We start from the raw sequence: 22,938 nt of genomic DNA, 5'->3' as shown, positions 1-22,938 counted from the left end.
CGCGTCGGGTATCCTGCTGGAGGCAGTAATGTGATGTGAATGTGTGGACAGAAGACCACGTCGCAGCCTTGCAAATCTCTTCAATAGTGGCTGACTTCAAGTGAGCCACCGACGCTGCCATGGCTCTGACACTGTGAGCCGTGACATGACCCTCAAGAGTCAGCCCAGCCTGGGCGTAAGTGAAGGAAATGCAATCTGCTAGCCAATTGGAGATGGTGCGTTTCTCGACAGCGACCCCTATCCTGTTAGGGTCGAAAGAAACAAACAATTGGGCGGACTGTCTGTGGGGCTGTGTCCGCTCCAAGTAGAAGGCCAATGTTCTCTTGCAGTCCAATGTGTGCAACTGACATTCAGCAGGGCGGGTATGCGGCCTGGGAAAGAATGTTGGCAAGACAATTGACTGGTTAAGATGGAACTCCGATACCACCTTCGGCAGGAACTTTGGGTGATTGCGGAGCACTACTCTGTTGTGATGAAATTTGGTATACGGAGCATGAGCTATCAGGGCTTGAAGCTCACTGACTCTACGAGCTGAAGTAACTGCCACCAAGAAAATTACCTTCCAGGTCAAGTACTTCAGATGGCAGGTATTCAGTGGCTCAAAAGGAGGTTTCATCAGCTGGGTGAGGACGACGTTGAGATCCCATGGCACTGCAGGAGGCTTGATAGGGGGCTTTGACAAAAGCAAGCCTCTCATGAATCGAACGACCAAAGGCTCTCCAGAGATGGCTTTACCTTCCACACGATAATGGTAAGCACTAATCGCACTAAGGTGATTCCTTACTGAGTTGGTCTTGAGGCCAGACTCTGATAAGTGCAGAAGGTATTCAAGCAGGTTCTGTGCAGGGCAAGAACGAGGTTCTAGGGCCTTACTTTCACACCAAACGACAAACCTCCTCCACTTGAAAAAGTAACTCTTTTTAGTGGAATCCTTCCTAGAGGCAAGCAAGACACGGGAGACACCCTCAGACAGACCCAACGCAATGAAGTCTACGCCCTCAACATCCAGGCCGTGAGAGCCAGGGACTGAAGGTTGGGGTGCAGCAACGCTCCGTCGTTCTGCGAAATAAGAGTCGGAAAACACTCCAATCTCCACGGTTCTTCGGAGGACAACTCCAGAAGAAGAGGGAACCAGATCTGACGGGGCCAAAAGGGCGCGATCAGAATCATGGTGCCGCGGTCTTGCTTGAGCTTCAGTAAGGTCTTCCCCACCAAAGGTATGGGAGGATAAGCATACAGGAGGCCGGTCCCCCAATGAAGGAGAAAGGCATCCGATGCTAGCCTGCCGTGTGTCTGAAGTCTGGAACAGAACAGAGGCAGCTTGTGGTTGGTCTGAGAGGCGAAAAGGTCCACCGAGGGGGTGCCTCACTCTCGGAAGATCTTGTGTACCACTCTGGAATGGAGCGACCACTCGTGCGGTTGCATGACTCTGCTCAGTCTGTCGGCCAGACTGTTGTTTACGCCTGCCAGGTATGTGGCTTGGAGGAGCATGCCGAACTGGCAAGCCCAACGCCACATTCCGACGGCTTCCTGACACAGGGGGTGAGATCCAGTGCCCCCCTGCTTGTTGACATAATACATTGCAACCTGATTGTCTGTCCGAATTTGAATAATTTGATAGGACAGCCGATCTCTGAAAGCCTTCAGTGCATTCCAGATCGCTCGGAGCTCCAGGAGGTTGATCTGCAGATCCTTTTCCTGGAGGGACCACAGACCCTGGGTGTGAAGCCCATCGACATGAGCTCCCCACCCCAGGTGAGATGCATCCGTCGTCAGCACCTTCGTGGGCTGTGGAATTTGGAATGGACGTCCCAGGGTCAAATTGGTCCGAATGGTCCACCAGTGCAGCGAAGTGCGGCAACTGGTGGAGAGGCGGATGACATCTTCTAGATTCCCGGTGGCTTGAAACCACTGGGAAGCTAGGGTCCATTGAGCAGATCTCATGTGAAGACGAGCCATGGGAGTCACATGAACTGTAGAGGCCATATGACCCAGAAGTCTCAACATCTGCCGAGCTGTGATCTGCTGAGACGCTCTGGTCTATGAAGCCAGGGACAGGAGGTTGTTGGCCCTCGCTTCGGGAAGGAAGGCCTGAGCCGTCTGGGTATTCAGCAGAGCTCCTATGAATTCCAGAGACTGGGCTGGCTGGAGATGGGACTTTGGGTAATTTATCACAAACCCCAGCAGCTCAAGTTGAATAGTGCACTGCATGGACCGGAGAGCTCCCGCCTCCGAGGTGTTCTTGACCAGCCAATCGTCGAGATATGGGAACACGTGCACTCCCAGCTTGCGTAGATACGCCGCCACCACCACGAGGCACTTTGTAAACACCCGTGGGGCAGAGGCGAGCCCAAAGGGCAGCACACAATACTGAAAGTGCCGTGTGCCCAGACGGAATCTGAGATACTGTCTGTGAGCTGGCAGTATCGGGATGTGAGTGTATGCGTCCTTTAAATCCAGGGAACATAGCCAATCGTTTTTCTGAATCATTGGCAGAAGGGTGCCCAAGGAAAGCATCCTGAACTTTTCTTTGACCAGGAATTTGTTCAGGCCTCTCAGGTCTAGGATGGGACGCATCCCCCCTGTTTTCTTTTCCACAAGGAAGTACCTGGAATAGAATCCCTGCCCTTCCTGCCCGGGTGGTACGGGCTCGACCGCATTGGCGCTGAGAAGGGCGGAGAGTTCCTCTGCAAGTACCTGCTTGTGATGGGAGCTGAAGGATTGAGCTCCCGGAGGACAATTTGGTGGCAGGGAGGTCAAATTCAGGGCGTATCCGCACCGCACTATTTGGAGAACCCACTGGTCGGAGGTTATGAGAGGCCACCTTTGGTGAAAAAATTTTAACCTCCCTCCGACCGGCAGATTGTCTGGTACGGACACTTTGAGGGCGGCTATGTTCCCATGGATCCAGTCAAAAGCCCGTCCCCAGCTTTTGCTGTGGAGGCACAGGGGGCTGCTTAGGCGCACGCTGTTAACGAGAACGAGCGCGCTGGGGCTGTCCCTGTGCCTGACGAGGCCTTCGGGCCGGCTGGGTGTACCTACGCTTGATAAAAGCATAGGGCGCAGCCTGCCTGGCCCGGGAAAAACGTCCACCTGCTGAGGTGGATGCTGAAGGCGCCCGGTGGGAGAGCTTGTTGAGAGCGGTTTCCCGCTGATGCAGTTGGTCCACCAGCTGCTCGACCTTCTCGCCAAAAATATTATCCCCCCGGCAAGGGACGTCGGCCAGTCTCTGCTGGGTGCGGTTGTCCAGGTCAGAGGCACGCAGCCATGAGAGCCTGCGCATCACTATACCTTGGGCCGCAGCACGAGATGCCACGTCACAGGTGTCATATATACCCCTGGACAGGAACTTTCTGCACGCCTTCAGCTGCCTGACCACCTCCTGAAAAGGCCTGGACTGCTCCGGCGGGAGCTTGTCAACCAGGTCCGCCAGTTGCTTCACATTATTCCGCATGTGGATGCTCGTGTAGAGCTGGTAAGACTGAATGCGGGTCACGAGCATGGAAGATTGGTAGGCCTTCCTCCCAAACGAGTCCAGAGTGCGAGACTCCCGCCCCGGGGGCGCCGAGGCGGTATCCCTCGAACTCCGTGCCCTCTTGAGAGCAGAGTCCACGACCGCCGAGTCATGAGGCAATTGGGGCCGCATTAACTCTGGGTCCGAGTGGATTCTGTATTGGGACTCTGCTTTCTTGGGGATGGTGGGATTAGATAGTGGTCTCAACCAGTTCCGAAGCAGTGTCTCTTTGAGGACATTGTGCAACGGTACCGTGGAGGACTCTCTAGGTGGTGATGGATAGTCGAGAACCTCGAGCATCTCAGCCCTCGGCTCATCCACAGAGACCACGGGAAAGGGAATGCAAATAGACATATCCCTGACAAAGGAGGCAAAGGAGAGGCTCTCAGGTGGCGAGAGCTTCCTCTCAGGTGAAGGAGTGGGGTCGGAGGGAAGGCCCACAGACTCCTCTGAGGAGAAATATCTGGGGTCCTCCTCCTCCCCCCACGAGGCCTCTTCCTCGGTGTCGGACATAAGCTCGTGCAGCTGAGTCCTCAACCGGGCCCGGCTCGACGTCGAGGCACCGAGGCCTCGGTGGTGTCGTCGAGCGGTGGACTCCCGCGCCGGCGGGGATGAAGCTCCCTCCATCAACGGGGACTCCACCTGCGTGGCGGTCGAGACCGGCGCCGCAAGCGGCGTCGAAGGCCTCGGCACCAGGCTAGAGCTCGCCGGCGCCACAGTCAACAGCGCCGAGGGCGCAAGCACCCCCGGCGCCGGCACAGTCTGGTGCATCAGCCCTTCCAGGATCCCCGGAAGGATGGCTCGGAGGCACTCGTCAAGGCCCGCTGTCGGGAAAGACGAGGGGGCCGGTAGAGGCGTCGGTGCTGGAAGCTGCTCGGGTCCAGGAGACTGCACCGAAGTGCTGGGACCCTGACGCGGTGGTACCTCTACTACAGAGGGGGACCTGTCCTCTCGACGCTGCCACTTTCTCGGCGTCGACTCCTCTCCGGCGCCGGGAGCCGGATGCAACGATGGCGACTGATGACGGTGCTTCTTCGTTTTCTTGCGATGCCCGTCATCAGCGCTAGGTGGAATGGAGGAGGAGGAGGTCGATCCCCCTCGGCCTCGAGGGACCGGGTCCGACAGGGTTCGGTCCCGACGGCCCTGGGTAGAGGGAGTGACCGGGGCCGATTGCCCACGCGGCCTCTCACCCCTGCCGTCACCGGAGGACCGGCGGGCCGACGGGACCTGTGCTCCTGGGGTCGATGCCATCGGTGCCGATTTCGTGGACATCGATACCGGTACCGAAGAACCGGCCGTCGATACCGATGCCGTCGAAGTCGACATCGAGGGGCCGGCGCAAGTTCCAAAAAGACGGTCCCGAAGAACTTGCCTCGCTACTTGTGTCCGTTTCCGGAGACCGAGACACAAAGTACACGACTTGGTATCGTGCTCCGGCCCGAGGCACTGGAGGCACCAAGCGTGAGTGTTGGTCTGCGAGATAGGCCGGCCGCACCGACCACACTTTTTAAATCCACTCGGGACCTTTGAGGACATCGACGGAAAAATCGCGTCGGCGAAATCAAAGTCGTCGATGGTGGCGGTAAAATCACACCTCGAAAAAAAAATCGACCGCGCGGCCACAAGGCCGCAACGCGACGCCCCCGCTAAGAGACGAGGGAAAACAAGTTCAGCGTGTTTTTTTTTTTTTTTTTTTAGAAAACTAAAGAGAAAACGCGCAACGAAATAAAAAATATGAAGATTCGCGAACAACGCGATCCGGTTTCCGGGGCTGACAGAGAGAGAGACGTTAACACGTCTCTCTTCAGCGTGGAAAAGAAAAGACTGAGCGGGAACGGTCACGCACGGGCGGGAAGACGGCCGCACATGCGCGGTGGGCGTGCCCTGCGTGCGGACCGCCCGCAAAGTTTTTGTTCCGGTTGGTGGGGGCTGCCGTGGACATCAACCCAGTCGTGAGAACAAGCAGCCTGCTTGTCCTCGGAGAATAAACTTCTCTATTTTTATACATCTTCTCAGCCTTTGGTATCCTTGGTTGTCCTCCCAATTTTATTATATATTGTTGTTTTCCATGGGGTGTCTTGAGTTCTCCGCCATTTGGCGGATTTTTTCTTTTACATTTATAATCACCATTCCAGAAGTGCATGATGAAGTACAAAAATAATACAATACTAGTTCAATCAGATTTCAGTAAGAACTTTGCCTCTCAGAAATGGCCTCTCTTCTGCTCTGGATTCCCAGTGCATGTGAAATGTTCACCATTAGACTACATTTCCTATGAATAAAGGATGAGAAGTAAGACTCATGGTTGCTAACCCTCTATAGCACCAGGTCACTGAGAGATCATTTTTGTTCTAGCCCTGGTTTTAACTTATACCTTTTCTTTATTTTGATTGCCCAGGTTTGGAAGACAGAAAGCACAGAAACCCTCAGAATTTCTTAAAGGAGAGCCCCTCAGACTGACATTCAGTAAATGGTTATCTAGAATCATTTTACGCATGGGGCCACCTACATTGCTCCTTCCCACAAATGCAGAATAGAACTTCCCCCTCTTGACTCCCCTCAGCACATTTGTGAGAGGATCCTCCTCAGTATATCTGTGAGAAGAAAGATCCTCCTTAGCACATCTGTCAGAAGATTCTCCTAAGCACATCTGTGAGAAAATCCTCCTCAGCACTTCTGGCCCACTGTCAGCAGCATAATTGAAAGAGAAGGACGCCCATCTTCTGACACAAATCGGGAGATGGGCGTCCTTCTCTCAGGGTCGCCCAAATTGGCATAATCGAAAGCCGATTTTGGGCATCCTCAACTGCTTTCCGTCGCGGGGACGACCAAAGTTCACTGGGGCATGTCGGCAGTGCACCGAAGGCGAGACGGGGGTGTGGTTAAGAGATGGGTGTCCTTGGCCGATAATGGAAAAAAGAAGGGCGTCCCCGATGAGCATTTGGCTGATTTTACTTGGTCCCTTTTTTTCACAACCAAGCCTCGAAAAGGTGCCCGAACTGACCAGATGACCACCGGAGGGAATGGGGGATGACCTCCCCTTACTCCCCCAGTGGTCACCAACCCCCTCCCACTCAAAAAAAATAAAAAACATTTTTCCCAGCCTCTATGCCAGCCTCAAATGTCATACCCAGTTCTATCACAGCAGTATGCAGGTCCCTGGAGCAGTTTTTAGTGGGTGCAGTGCACTTCAGGCAGGCAGACCCAGGCCCATCCCCCCCCCACCTGTTACACTTGTGGTGGTAAATGTGAGCCCTCCAAAACCCACCACAAACCCACTGTACCCACATGTAGGGCAGGCAGACCCAGGCCCATCCCCCCTACCTGTTACACTTGTGGTGGTAAATGTGAGCCCTCCAAAACCCACCATAAACCCACTGTACCTACTACTACTACTACTACTTAGCATTTCTATAGCGCTGCCAGGGTTACGCAGCGCTGTACAAGTTTAAACATGGGGAAGGACAGTCCCTGCTCAAGAGAGCTTACAATCTAAAGGTAAAAACTATGTAGTCAGTGTAGGTATCAGGAATGGGAAGGTGGTTAGGCGCCAAAAGCAAGGGAGAAGAGGTGGGCCTTGAGTAAGGACTTGAAAATGGGCAGGGAGGGCGCATGGCGTATGGGCTCAGGAAGTCTGTTCCAGGCATAAGGTGATGCGAGGCAGAAGGGGCGGAGTCTGGAGTTAGCGGTGGTGGAGAAGGGTACAGAAAAGAGTGATTTGTCCTGAGAGCGGAGGTTACGGGTGGGAACATACGGGGAGAGGAGGGTAGAGAGGTAATGGGGGGCTGCAAATTGAGTGCACTTGAAGGTCAATAGGAGAAGCTTGAACTGTATACGGAAGCGGATCGGGAGCCAGTGAAGCGACTTGAGGAGAGGAGTGATATGAGAGTATCAGTTCACGCGGTAGATAAGACGTGCGGCGGAGTTTTGGACAGATTGAAGGGGGGATAGGTGGCTAAGCGGGAGGCCAGCGAGGAGAAGGTTGCAATAGTCAAGACGAGAGGTAACGAGCGATTGGACGAGGGTTCGAGTGGTCTGTTCAGAGAGGAATGGGCGAATTTTGCTAATATTATAGAGGAATGTAGGTGCCCCCTTCACCCCTTAGGGCTATGATAGTGGTGAACAGTTGTGGGGAGTGGGTTTGGGGGGGGGTTGGGGGAGGGTTTGGGGGGCTTAGCACCAAAGGTAAGGGAGCTATGCACCTGGGAGCAATTTGTGAAGTCCACTGCAGTGCCCCCTAGGGTGCCCGGTTGGTGTCCTGGTATGTGAGGGGGACCAGTGCACTATGAATGCTGGCTCCTCCCACGACCAAAGGGCTTGCATTTGGTTGTTTTTGAGATGGGCATCCTCGGTTTCCATTATCGGCGAAAACCAAGATCGTCCATCTCTAAGGTCGACCATCTCAACATTTAGGTCGACCATCTCTAAGGTCAACCTAAATGTTGAGATTTGGGCGTCCCCAACAGTATTATCAAAACGAAAGATGGACGCCCATCTTGTTTCTATAATATGGGATGCCCCATCCCTTCGCAGGGATTTCCTCAGAGATGGGCACACTTAGATATGGGCATCCCCGTTTGAAAATGCCCCTCCACATTTTCTAATATGAAAATTATCTCAGATTGTTATATTCTTCTGCTTGGTAATAAGACCAACAAGCTAGATTTTCTTGGACTAATTCAATGCCCAACCTTTGAGGACTGTGATGCTCCTATCGGTCATGAAACTGTGGGCTGCATTACAACATTAGTGCTTGTTTTCAAATTGTAAATTGAGAGGATAGGAATGGTGGGGGTGGGGGGAAAAGATGCTGTGTCCTTTCACATATGACCAACATATCTGGCACCACAAACTGAGATAACACAGAACTTGGATTTTTGGACTGTTTTGTATTTGCCACACAGTCACTGCCCCCTGAATCCTATCCTATGGCCTAGTACAGACAGCAGAACCCATTGTGAAGAGTGGGTTGGGGGAAAGGGGTAAAGAGGGGAGAAAAAGCTAGAAAGCTCAGGCTGAACTGAAAATCTCATTCTGACCTAGAGTTATTTGTATTCATTACACAGTATTCAAAAGTGACAACATCAGAAGACATTTAAAAAGCTTCCACATAGTACAATTCAGAGTCTGAGTTTAATTACATAAAGTGCTTATTAAGTAAATTGATACTAAAGTTCTTCTGAATTCTATAGGGGATACTTGGGCCAGGGTTGATTAATCAAACATCTTCTCGTACACTATCCTGCTTATAATCGAATGAGAAAAACGCCCAAGTTCCGACCTAAATCGGGAGATGGACGTTTATCTCACAAAAACGAATAAAGCGGTATAATCGAAAGCCAATTTTTGGACGTTTTCAACTGCAATCCGTCGCGGATGCGGACAAAGTTGATGGGGGCGTGTCAGAGGTGTGGCGAAGGCGGAACTGGGGCGTGGTTATCTGCCGAACAGAGATGGGCACATTTCACCGATAATGGGAAAAAAGTATGCGTTTTTAGCTAGAATTTAGGACACTTTTCCTGGACCCTGTTTTTTCACGAATAAGGCCCCAAAAAGTGCCCTAAATGACCAGATGACCACTGGAGGGAATCGGGGATGACCTCCCCTGACTCCCCCAGTGGTCACTAACCCCCTCCCAGCACAAAAAATGAAGTTTCTCAACTTTTTATTTTCACCCTCAAATGTCATACCCAGCTCCCTGACAGCAGTATGCAGGTCACTGGAGGAGTTGTTAGGGGGTGCAGTGGACTTCAGGCAGGTGGACCCAGGCCCATCCCCCCTACCTGTTACAATTGTGCTGCTTAATGCTTATTAGTCGTCCAACCCCCCCAAACCCACTGTACCCACATGTAGGTGCCCCCCTTCACCCCTTAGGGCTATAGTAATGGTGTAGACTTGTGGGCAGTGGGTTTTGAGGGGGATTTGGGGGGCTCAACACACAAGGGAAGGGTGCTATGCACCTGGGAGCTCTTTTACCTGTTTTTTTGTTTTTGTAAAAGTGCCCCCTAGGGTGCCCGGTTGGTGTCCTGGCATGTGAGGGGGACCAGTGCACTACGAATCCTGGCCCCTCCCACGAACAAATGCCTTGGATTTATTCGTTTTTGAGCTGGTCGCTTTCATTTTCCATTATCGCTGAAAAACAAAAACGCCCAGCTCACACATTGTTGAATAAAACATGGGCGTCTATTTTTTCCCAAAATACAGTTCGGTCCGCCCCTTCACGGACCCGTTCTTGGAGATAAACGCCCATGGAGATAGGCGTTTTCGTTCAATTATGCCCCTCCACATCTCCAGAAGCAAACTTGAGGGATGAGTCCGTCTACTACGTTGTGTCTCTGATTAGAGAATTCTCTTTTCAAAGGGTCCATAAAAATAGAATTTGCCGTGAGGTTATCTGGCCATAGGTTAGTTCCCATGACATCTGCTCACTCTGGGAGGACAGGGCACGTGCGACGACTGGCTGAGTCTTTTTATTGGTATTTGGAGATACCAGCCTCCATAACTCTATAGTGCAATGTTAGTAGATATTAAATCTGCTCATACATACAGTATCTCCCAGGATTTCTGATCAGGTTATGGTTAATTTTTTAACTCCAGTAAAAGAACACGAGAAGCTGATGGACCAGTCTACCAGTGTCTAGCCCATTCTGGTTCACCTGAGAGTTTTGGCGGCACTGGAGAACAATCAAGTCCAGTCAGGTATCAGGTGTACTTCAAGAAGTACTGTCACTGCTAAGTGCAATTTAACAAACTAATATGACTGTGCACCCCTGGGAACTGGAGAGGTCTGATTCACCACAGGACTTGCGCAGCTGAAAAGCTGGGCCTAACTGCAGAATAAGGACCAGAAAGAGAACTATGACTTCTCCTGTAAAAGGAGGCCTGGCACAGGTTAGGGCACATTTTCCCCTGGATTCGATAAATGGTACCCACATTTGGATGCCCAAAATGGCACATGATCCTGAGATCTGCATGTAAATAAATTAATTAAGGAGCCATTAACAATCAATAATTGTCTGTTAATTTATTTATTTATTGCATTTGTATCCCATATTTTCCCACCTCTTTGCAGGCTGAATGTGGCTTACAATACATCATGAATGGTGGAAATACATTAGAAAATAGATATTTAGTATTACAGAAGGATCTTGGGCAACATGCTAATGAAAAACATGATGGTGGTATGACAGTAGATATTGTTGGATAGTTCTGAATATATGTGGAGTTGTGTATATTTACGTTGATTGATCTTTGGGGTATGCTTTGTTATAGAGATGGGTCTTTAGTAGTTTGCGAAAGTTCGTTAGTTCGTAGATTGATTTTAAATTGCGCGGCAATGCATTCCATAACTGTTAACAATCAATTACCGGCGTTACTTGGCTCTCATTTAGATTTGCAAGTGGATCTGGCTGCATACGATTCTATAAAGATTGGCGCCCAAATCTTCTCATGTGCAACCCAGGAAGGGACGTGGCTATGGGAGAGGCATGGGTCAGGGGAATTTCAAAGAATTACACGCAGTGTTATAGAGTTTGGGGGCTGCGTGCCCAAGTTGTGTACCAGGATTTACACCAGGTTTCAGTTGGTGTAAGTCCTCGAACCCAAAGTTGGGCGCTGGAGTTCACAATAAGTGCTATTCTATAAATACTGTTCAGCCTGGCGCACCCTTTTTAGAATAGCGCTAAGTACAAATTTTTCCCAGCACCATTTACTAAATCTGGCCCTTAGTGCTTAAGAAAACACCATACCCAAACTTCATCCTCATAATGTCGTACCAGTACCAAATCTCCTCATATCAGTAATATTTCCGAGGTTGCATCATGCTATTAATATGAAAGAAGACTGTAGGAAGCATTCTCACTGATCACGGTAGAAGCAGGAGACAGCGGCTTGCTTCCAATGTTAGTCACTTGATAAACTGCAGAGGTTCCACCTCAGTCTACTTGTCTCATGCACTTGGCTCCAGCTTCTGGGTCTCTCAACTGTCCTTGAGACAATCTGACAAAGTGCAATCCCAGGACACTCAGCAGGCGCTGTATTAGCTGTTGATTCTCTCTGTCTCTCACTGTGAAATGATGTTCCCTCAGGACACATCGGGGTGGGCTCCAGCGCAATCCTGCCAGATGCAGGGCTTGAAGTTACCTTACTCCCGGGCAGGTCATTTACACACACTGTCTCAATGCAAGTCTGGACGGTTCTCAGTCTGACAGCTGTACAGTCCTCTAGACCTGAACTTATTGAACTAAGAGAGTATGACTGCTCTGTGTCCACTTTTGGTGCCTGGAAACGTCTGTAGAGGAAGATAAGCAGCAAGGCAATGCTGTCCAAGAGGAGTTCCCCAAGTTCAACCACAGAAAGCACCGAGGAGCCAAACCAGAAACTCCAGTTGTTCCCCATATTGGACAACATTGTAGTGACCTATATCAGGGACAGATGAGTAATTGGTCAATATAATCTATGTCTGTGCAGCACAATACCTTACACATCACCTGAAAGCATTCTGAACTCCGTAGGCATGACCTGATTGATAAGTGGACACCAGCAACATCCAGTTAAGGCCCCCAGTTTGCCATCCTCAGTCTAAGTTCTTACATTACTCTCTGTGGCAAAATGAACATGACAACTTAATACTTAATAACTGTCTTCAACCTGTTGCATTCTTATAACCCACATGCTGCCAAATTATATTGCAGTCCTAGATGTCTGGTGTTACAAGTACGTATCATAGAAAAGACAAATAAACACTGAGGGTCTGATATTCAAAAAAAGCTTAATTTTCAACTGAAAATCCATCCATCCAATGAGGCTGTGCTCATAAATTTAGGCCTGCCATTAGTTCGCCTAGATTTATGAGCCTAATTTATGAACTTACCCTCGATATTCAGTGCTATTTAGCTGGCCAGAAATGGCTTCTGAATGGTTAAATAGTGCTTAACCAGCTATCTGCTAATATTCAGTGCATCACGTTTGGTGGCCAGATTGGGCCACTGAAATAGCAGGCCTGTCTTTGGCTGGTTTAAACTTAACTGGCCAGTGCTGAATATTGGCTTGGTTGGTTAGGTTTAAACTAGCCAAAAAATAAACTGGATATTCAAAGCTGGTCACCAGAAATGGACCGGCATTGAATATTCGGTCTTACCGCTTAGTACTCAGAGCTTAGCACTGATTTTCAGCACTAGCGTAGGGCTGCCAAGAGGGGGCGACAGGGGGCAAAATTTCTCAGGCCCAACCTCTGGGGAGCACGACGATCCTGGGGGGTGGAGCAGCAGTGGCGGCCCTGCCCTAGGCGACTCAGTCTCTCGGTAGCCCTGCCCTAGGTGGCTCAGTCTCTCGGCAGCCCTGCCCTAGTGTTGAAAATCAGTGCTAAGCTCCTAAATGCTTTTCCTGGCCCTTAATCTGCCCCTGTTACCACCCACTTTTTATGCTCCTGAATTTAAGCGTTTACTGAAATTGTGACTAAATATTTATGCACTCAGCCTTAGTAAATTTTCAAAGAGGCCAATCTATGAGCATCACTCTCAAAGGGGCCCTTTTACTAAAGCTTAGCATGGTCTAAATGTAAAGAAGGCCATTTTACGCCTATGGACTTCTTGGTATTTTATGCACGCTAAATTTTAGTAAAAGGGCCACAGAGTTAGGAGCATAAATCCATTGAATATCAGGACCTGTAATAATTACTCTGCATTAAAAAGTATAGGGACTTACTGAAATTGCAGGGCTTTCATGGATGGATTGATAGCTAAGTTTCTGGTAGTACACATTGATCTTGGATATATCTTTCCTGAGAAGGGAAAAATGACAGAGCATTGACAGAGGTTGTTCTATGAATGTTCTCCAATGCTGTCTATTATGGTGTATCACATTTCATAAAATGAGTGTTCTACTGTGCTGTTGTAATATGCATATTTCTGTATCAGGTCATTGCCGTTATCAGGGTTTAATTTGCCTGTCTCCAAGTTTACCTTATTGAGGGGTCATTTTAGTAAACCACGGTAAAAAGTGGGCTGCGGTAGTGTAGGTGTGTGTATTAGGTGTGCGCCGGCCCAGTTTTCACCGCATCTACAGAAAAAGGCTTTTTTTAATGGGACGGGAAAAGGGCCTGCAGTAAAAAGGAAACCAGCGCACTCCAAAATCGGCCTGAGCCCTTAACGCCTCTCATGGATCTAGCGGTAAAGGCTCATATACTACACACACGGTGACCGGTTGGTGCGCGCCAAGTGCCGATTACCGCCGGAACCGGGGCACATAGGAGGAAATAAATAAATAGTTCATCCAGGCATTATGGACGCATGCAGGATCTGAATTTACCACCAAGAGGGCCCACTGGCCTGGCGGTAGTCTCATTTTGGCGCGCGCTGCACGCATGTAGAGCCTACCGCAGCTTAGTAAAAGGGCCCCTGATTGTATTTTATGTTTACATTTTGTCATATTAATATTGTTACTTCAAAATTAGATCCTGATTCACGCACCTTGGTTCTACAACTACCATGCCCCGCCCCTTAGGATTGCTGAAGCGTCAAAAAGCAGAGACGCCATTTTGCCGTCCGGCTTTGCATGGAATTATAGCTCCCAGGTCACAGGTAGAAATTTTGCACCACACAACCGCATTTTCAGTCTTTTAAAGTATTAATGGTGTTTCCTACTGTTTCAGGTCAGATGGTGTGAGGACCCTTGAGAAAGCGATTGCGAAACGGGTCCGTCGGGACCTCACTCTTGGAGCAGCGAAGCACAGTTACATTAAGATAAGTGGTTTCTTTTTATTTATTTATTTATTTATTTATTTATTTTAACAATTTACAAGAATATGCACATTGTATCAGGAAAAACAGAGATAGTAAAATTCAAATAAAGAATTCTCTTCCATAAACCAAACAGTTATACATCTTAATTTCTACTCTTCCTTAGACCACTACATGTGGGGGGTTAGTCTTTTAACCAGGAGAACATAAGATATATATAATAAAGAAAAATGGCCTGACTCATATTCTACCCTCTTATCCCATGTTAACAGTATGTTCAAACTATGTTGGATTCACATTGGAAAGCTTTTTCTGTTCCAAGAAAAACTTTAACTGATCTGGTTAAAAAAAAAACGTATTTAACATTCAGATATTTGGTTAAACATTTACATGGGTACGCCAACAAAAAAGTGGCTCCTAATGCCCTGGTTTCTTCCCTCAGTGATAGAAATAATTTTCTCTTATCCTGTGTAGTCTTTGTGACATCCGGAAATATCCAAAGCCTAGAGCCACAGAAAATCTTCTTAGAATTCTTAAAGTATAGTTTTAATAATGAATTCTTATCTTGCTCGAAGACAAAAGAAATTAAAAGTGTTTGACGCTGAGATATTACTGACAGAGACTGTTCCAAGAATGCTGTTAAATCTTGTAAACTATTTCCAGCTTCAACTTGAGTTTCTTCCCTCAATTCCCCCTGACTTTTCTTTTGCAAGGAAATATAAAAAATGTTGTTCAATGGAGGTATAAGTGAAGGGGAATATTGCAGAATATCAATTAAGTATTTTCGAAATAGTTCCATTGGAGCAATACCATCTACCACTGGAAAATTCAAAATCCTTAAATGTAAACGTTTATTATAATTTTCAATTTGCTCTATTTTCCTCATCATCAACGTTTTATCTTTTATTATAGTCATATTAACAGCTTTCAGCGTTGTCATATCTGTTTCAATTGACTCAAACTTTGTTGTATACTCAATTTTTACTTTCTCCACTGTGGTAAGTGGTTTCTTGATTATTTTGAATTACCACATAATATTAACTAAAGAGATTAATGAGAGGGTTTGTTTTTTTTAACCCATGATTACTTTTTCACTTTGTGCCTACTATACAATTTTTTGGTATGAGGTTTTTCCTCTCATAAAAAAGAATATATATAGACACGAAATGATTTAATGGTTGTGATTCACTGAGTGTGTAGTTCTAGATATTAATATTGTTACACTGTTAATACAGTGTGATTTGTTTATGTCACACTATGCTTTGTTGTACATCATTTTGGGTGACTCTCTTCATAAAGGTGGTTAATAAAAAATAAAATACAAGGACATTAGGCCAGGAGTTATGAGCTATGTCAGACCCTGTATCCATGTAGAAATATCACATACATGTGGCCCAGCAAGCACTGATCTAACATACTGGCTCCAGTAAAATTCCAGATTCATGAAGTCCGAAGTGTCCTGCACGAACCTGGGGTTACTCTTCATTCTAAGCTCTTGGTGTGCTTAGGTTTCTGCCCCTCCTTCCAGCTCACCTGGTTTTGTTGCTTGCATTACGTCCTTCAGCCTTAAGCAGAGGCAGGCGAGCCCACCACTGTAACAGAAAAAAAAGAACGTAAACTTTCTGTCAAAAGCCTTCCCAGGACTAATAAGTAGGAGCCAACTTTTCAAAATTATTGGAGGAGCTAAACCCAATGGAAATTACCTCTCCCTAGACACGGTGAAAGAGTTTGTTCAATATTGGGGGTGCAGTAGGGTTACCATAGTTGTGGAGACAAAAAAAGTGGACACAAAAAAAATAAAAATAGTTGCTATCTTTTGCTAAAGATATATTTAATCATAGCAAATGTGTAAATGTTTTTTAGTTAACGAATACACCTTGAACAGTGACTAACTTATAGTACAGCAGCAGTGGCGTTCCTAGCGTGGATGGCACCCGGGGCGGATCGCTGATGCGCCCCCTCCCCCCGGGTGCAGCGCGCCCCCCTCCCCGACTGCGAAATGTCACCTTCCCCCTCCCCGGCGAAATGACATCCCCCCAGGTGCACGCCGCTGGGGGGGGGGGGGGTGCCGCGGCACGCGCCTGTGGGCTCCGACTTTGTGAACTTCGCTCGTTCGCTGCAGCTCCCTCTGCCCCGGAACAGGAAGTAACCTGTTCCGGGGCAGAGGGAGCTGCAGCGAACGAGCGAAGTTCACGAAGTTGGAGCCCACAGGCACGCGCCGCGGCACCCCCCAGCGGCGTGCACCCGGGGCGAACCGCCCCCACCGCCCCCCCCTTGGTACACCACTGTACAGCAGTAGACAATAATCTACTTTTCAAAAACTTCTGGATTTGAGTTTGACTGAGTCTGAGCCCAATCATATTTATCAGAAGAGTGGATATCCCTCAACAACCTTGGCTGGCGTCTGAGATATGTGTGAAAGTCTTTGCATGACATATGCTTAAAGTTGTGCTGCATGAACAAAATTCCTTTGACAGATTCAACCAGCAGGGAAGCAGAGAGATCAGCAGGGTTGCCATATAAAAAAAAAAAAATCCCACACAAAACCGCTCAAAACCCGCCCAAAAACCGCACACCCCACCCCCGACGTCATCACCCCCACCCCTGCTGTCATCAACCCCACCCCTTCTGTCATCAACCCCACCCCCGCCGTCATCAGCCCCACCCCCACCATCATCGCCCCGCCCAATATGTCAACAAACCCCGCCCAAAACATCACAAACCCCGCCTCTGTCGCCATTAGCCCCACCCCCTGCCAGCCGAAAACCCGCCCAAAACCCGCACAGAAAAAAGAAAACGAGCCCAAAAAACCGCAACCCGCCGCGGTCAAAAGTTTCCTGCGGCGGGTTGCGGAAAACCGCCCATCTGGCAACCCTGGAGATCAGCAATGCCTTTCTCTCTCTCTTTAGCACCCCCATGTGTCCAGACTGACTAATAGGCCAGAGATGGTTTCTCTCATTATGTGGGTAGGTGTGTTGGTCATAGGCACATTAAAGAAAAAAGAAGGAAGTCCAAAAGGAGAACATGTCCTCTTAAAAGAGGATGTGTGGAGGTGTATTTTCAAAGCACTTAGACTTACAAAGTTCCATAGTAACCTATGGAACTTTGCAAGTCTAAGTTGTTTGAAAATGAGCCCCATAGTAACCCTACTAATATGTGCACCAAGTTAAATTTAATATCTTAATAGTACTCATACAAGTAGCACTGGACAGAGATGGGAATGAGAGGAAGAAGATGCTCTTTCACTTACTACATCACTTCCTAAAACATGTCCTTCAAAGGCGGGACTTCCTAGCATGATGGTTGCACAAAGGGGGCAAATTGTTCCGATGGTGCATGGTGGAAGTCTATTGTATAATGGCATCTGGCACCTAGATTTTGTTGTAGAATACTGGTGTAATCTGATATTGGTGCTCTTCGCATTTACAGAGTCACAGTTACACTAGCCATAGACCTGGTGTAACTGCAGTTGTGTAAAGGTGGCAGGAACACCACATGCATAATTTCCAGCATTCTGTAAGTTACATGTAAGTGAGAGCCTTGACCATTGACTGCCCATGCTCCGCTCACGAGCATGCTACCTTTGCATTTACAGGCTCAGGGCCTGCCTTAAGCAGGGGCAACAGGGGTGGCTGTACAGGGCCCTGCACTCCTAGGGGCCCTGTGCTTACCTAAGTCAGTTTTGCAACTGGTGGCTGACCAAAAGTTAAAGGTTATTTTCCTTTTTCCATCTCCCTCTCTGTGTCCTTCTCTCTCCCTCCCCCTTGGTAATCGCACTCATCAGCACTGATGCTCTATACTTCACTCAACGCACCATTGGCCAGCCCTTACATCTCCTCCCTCTTCCTACCCCCTCACTCTTTGGTTTTGAACTTCTCAGAGGGATAGTGCCAGTTTATTGCCTTTTCGATTCAAGGTATCCCAAGCATGAAAATCACTAAGATTACAATAGTAATCTCGTTTGAAATCCTAAGTCCTGGCCAGGGGGGTGGAGGTTCCACCAAACTGGTCTGCACCAGGACGTCAGACTCACAGAAGCAGAAGCCTGCGCGGCCACATTGGTGATCCATGTAGAATCTCAAATCGTAGCAACAGTGGAGGAGTGGCCTAGTGGTTAGGGTGGTGGACTTTGGTCCTGGGGAACTGAGGAACTGAGTTCAATTCCCACCTCAGGCACAGGCAGCTCCTTGTGACTCTGGGCAAGTCACTTAACCCTCCATTGCCCCAGGTACAAATAAGTACCTGTATACAATATGTAAGCCACATTGAGCCTGCCATGAGTGGGAAAGCATGGGGTACAAATGTAATAAAATAAATAAAAATAAAATAGGCAGTGCAGAAAACCAGAGATTGCAGGTTCAAATCCTGCTGTGGCTGTTTGTATTTATATTTTCCTTTTTAATTGTGAGTCCAAGAATACCTACTGGTAATACATCTGACAGCTTTGGGTTGAGTGCAGGGGTGCCCCAAGGCTCAGCCTCATCGGCAATGTTACTTAATTTGTACACACAGCCACTTTGTACAGTGATGTGGAAGTTGGATGTGGACTTTAGAATTTATGCAGATACCCCCGGAATCTATATGGCTCGCCTAGTGTTCCACGCCGAAATCCAAGAGGATTCTATAACAATGCATGTAACTTAATTGGCTTAACAAGCTAATCAGTGTTGATAACAGCACTTAACAAGCAATAATGAGCACTAATTGGCAATAATTAGAATTTACGTGCAGAAATCGCTAAACGCATTCTGTAACGCAGTGTGCACCTAACTTCTAACACGCGCAGGCACAAAGGGGCGAGGTTATGGACAGGGAAATTGGCGTTCCAAAATTTACATGCGTAGTTATAGAATATGGCCCGGTGTGCCTAAATCTACGTGCTGGGATTTACACCACATTTTCATTGGTGTAGATGGATGCGTGTAGTTTTAGGTGCTGAGATGTCAACTAAGCGTATTCTATATACCGTGCTTAAACCTAGGCACCGTTTATAGAATACACTTAGTCGACATTGATTTCAACATGTATAGAATCTCCCCCATGATGTGCAAAATTTTTTTCCTGTTGATGATGACTTTATTATTGACCATGAAAAACTGTTAAATGGTCTTGATGGTATGTCCTCAATGGTTGAATACAAATGGTCTCTATTTGAATTTATCCAAGACTGAGGTGATATTGTTGAAAAGGGAGTGTGTATGTGTGTGTGTGTGTGTGTGGGGGGGGGGGGGGGGGGGGGGGGGGGGGAGGCGGGAAAGTGATGGAATAGTGAATCCTGTTCAGTTTCATGATTTTACCATTGTTATCAAGGAACAGATTACTAGTCTGGGAGTGATTTGGGATTCACTGTTGAGTTTTAATGCACGCATTGCTAGAGTTGTACAGGGATGTTTCTGATCAACTACATGTGTTTAGAAAGATTAAAACTATGATTCCTCCTGCTGACTTTGGTGTGGTTGTACAAAGTCTTGTTCTGACTACTGTAACAGTTTGTATATGAGATTGTCCTCTTCCTGCTTGCGAGCCTTGGAGATGATAGAACATGAGATTAATTTTGGGACTGGCACAAATTAACCATGTGACTAGCTCAATGAAAACATTACACTGGCTCCCGATACAGTTTAGAGCACAATATAAATTGATGACACTTGCTTTCAAGCTATTGAATGGACTGTTTCTTGATTATTTCAAACAGATTCTACAACTTTAGGACCCCACTCGTCCACTGTGGTCTACTGGTGAAAAAAACAACTAGTGGTACCTCATTTGCTACATGTACTCTACTCGGTCACCAGTAATGGTGCGATGCCCATTGTGAGATCGCTGTCTTGGAATAAACTGCCTGCCAATGTATGCCTTCTGTCATCTTTTGCTGTATTTAAAAGGAGGTTGAAAATGCATTTGTTTGCCCTGGCATCTATTTGAAGACAGATGGATAGAGGGGCTTGCTATTTTGATATAGTGTTTGATATTATTGTATTTATGTTGATTATATATTTATGCTTCCTATTACTCATTTAGCTGAAAGCGGGGATTAAATATGATCTATTTATTTATTACATTTGTATCCCACATTTTCCCGCATAGCAGTAGGCTCAATGTGGCTTACAAGTTCCAGAGAGGAGAGTACCAACTCCGGGAATATATACAGAGTGGAAAATAGAGTAACAGTAGGTGCAAGGAAGCTGATAATGTTCAGGAAAAGAGAATACAACTCTGGGACAAATATATAGCAGCATAAAGAGAGAAGTTATCCCATTGAGGCTGATAAGTCTCCGGGGCTGCCCAACAAGATAAACTCATTTTACATGGTATGTGATACTTTATATGTATACCCAAGTTTGATTTATCCTTGAATCAATCAAGCAAGCAAGCAATAAATAAATAATGTGATTTCCCTTACTCAATCTCATGGAGAATTGCTCAATCAGTACACCTTTCTGTAACGTGGACATACCAAGCACCAGGTCTAAATATGGTCGTTCAACTTTTTGGACATGGAAGTCCCTTTACCTTCTGCAATCAGAGTTGGATATCCATATTTGGGTGGGACATCCCCAGTCCCATCCAAAACATGGCCAGACCACACCCCCTTGCCATATGGACATACTGCAATTTTAGACGTCTATAACCTGGCTTTATAAAATCAAGATTTGGACATCCATACAATATGGATGTCTAAATGCTGGTGTTCAGACATCCAAAACATGAATAGAGCTTCTAAGATAACCACCATATTGTATAAATGCAAATGGTTATACACAGCGGAGGAGCAAGGGCAGACATAGGCTTCTGTTTATGTTGCATTTTCCCTTAAGCGATGCCCCTGCTGTACCTTCTCCCATATGCTTCAGTCTCTGAAGTCTTACCTCTGACTTGGAGGACGGCCATTTTGTTGACCCAACAGACAGCTTGCACCAGTGTTCACTGCATGACACAAAAAAGGTTATTGCAATCAGTGCAGTCATTCAGGCAAAACAATTTATTTTATTTATGCCACCTATGACCGCACCGCAATGTAATGTAATATACATTAGCAGTAGAGCTGCAAGGTGAAGTCTGTCAGCTCATGTGGTTTGTGTCCTCTGCCATGCAGTAAACATATTCTGAAGAACAGTGCCACTTTGAGGGGCTTGTTCCTGGCACTGATGTCTTTTGCTGCTCTGTGCAGTGAGGCCCATCCTTGGTCAAAAGCTTCCCTTTAGCTCAACTCTTAAGAGCAGCTTCCTTTACCTGCCTTCAGTAACAGTGAACCTCTTCTCATAACCACTACCTCTTGGACATGAAAGACATCACACCTTGATTGCACCTGCACTGAAATCCTATAATAAGGGGGGACCGTGACATAAGAGAGGAGAACCCTTGATGTGCTGCTGACAGATAGTGATTCAGGATTTCTGTGATTGTTGGAAGCTGAGTGACACCTGCACTGCAGTGATTAGGGCAGTGGTTGTCAATGATGAGGGCCATAAATGGGTATCCCTTATGAATGTGCATGAGAAGGATTTGCATACATACTGCCTCTATTACATGCAAGTCTATCTCCTGCATGTTCATTAGCAATATTCTGAAAATGGAATTTGTTTGTGGCCCTCAAGGACCAGAAATGAATCCTACTGGATTAGGGCATTTCACAGCAGATCTGTACATCTAGACCTAGTGCCCCAGGTGTAAGGATGTACTTACTGGCATGGCATTGGACACTTGTGGATACAGATGAGTCTTTGATCCATCATGTCCTGATGCAGTCTGTAGTAGCAATGACCTGAAGAAAGAGTAAATCAGGATATAATCAACTTTTTTTTGCATGTGATCTGCCATGGGCCCAGCATTAGCTGCCTGTTGGTCTCAGGGTTCTTGTGAGGGTATTAGGTGTTCTAGGCAAGCTTCACCTTTGGTCCCCCTCCCTCATTAACTCCCAGATTCTTTACAGGTAGCCCATAGTTGGATGTGCAAATTTGGGTACCGATTGCAGATACGCATGCAGATTAATTAGCTAATGAGAAGTCAACAGTCAATAATTGATGTTGATCGGTAATAATTTGGAATTATGTGTGGATCTGCCCTAGGCACTATTCTATATCACCTGCACCTAAATTTCATAGCGTGCAACTCCAAAGGGCGTGGTCATGAGGGGAGCATAGGCGAATCAGAGGCATGCCGATAAGTTAGGCGCAATGTTAGAGAATTCTATTAATTGTGCATCCAACTGCTATAAATTAGGTGCCATCAAACTGTGGTCTTAGAATTTCTCAATGAAATAGGAGCTCAGCAATCAATGATAAAATAGTAAATAATTGCTACCTACATATGATACCTTATCTTATCCAGGACCATCTGAAGGTATGCTGATTTATCGATCTTCATGATCTTCACCAAAATGATGTAATCAAACGTCATCAGAACTCATCAATAGTCCAAATGATTTCAATCCTTTTTGATATATATTTTTAATGTATTAATAATTTTTATATTCACTTCATTAAAAATAAATATCAAAAAGGATTGAAATCATTTGGACCAATGAGGAGTTCTGGTGAAGTTTGATTACACCATTTTGGTGAAGATCGATAAAGCAAAACACCTTCTAATACTCATGGATAAGATGTAGGTAGCAATTATCCTATATAATAATTTGCACCGCCAACGTTCTACGTCTGGATGCCTAGGTTCGTAACACAATTC

At 47.0% G+C, this 22,938-nt stretch overlaps 1 protein-coding gene across 1 annotated transcript in view; it reads right to left on the bottom strand.

Moving 5' to 3' along the window:
* Positions 1-11,416: 11,416 nt before the first annotated feature.
* SCNN1D (sodium channel epithelial 1 delta subunit) overlaps positions 11,417-22,938 on the bottom strand; it is a 50,341-nt gene continuing 38,819 nt past the window's right edge. The window contains exons 9-13 of the mRNA XM_030222146.1: positions 21,940-22,018; positions 21,123-21,180; positions 15,787-15,845; positions 13,220-13,295; positions 11,417-11,932 (exon numbers count right to left, since the gene is read on the bottom strand). Of these exons, the coding sequence (XP_030078006.1) occupies positions 11,417-11,932; positions 13,220-13,295; positions 15,787-15,845; positions 21,123-21,180; positions 21,940-22,018 (788 nt within the window). The remainder of the gene's footprint in view (positions 11,933-13,219; positions 13,296-15,786; positions 15,846-21,122; positions 21,181-21,939; positions 22,019-22,938) is intronic.

This window comes from Microcaecilia unicolor, chromosome 13 (assembly GCF_901765095.1).
Source record: "Microcaecilia unicolor chromosome 13, aMicUni1.1, whole genome shotgun sequence".
Lineage (NCBI taxonomy): Eukaryota > Metazoa > Chordata > Amphibia > Gymnophiona > Siphonopidae > Microcaecilia > Microcaecilia unicolor.
This window is presented reverse-complemented; position numbering and strand designations above follow the sequence as displayed.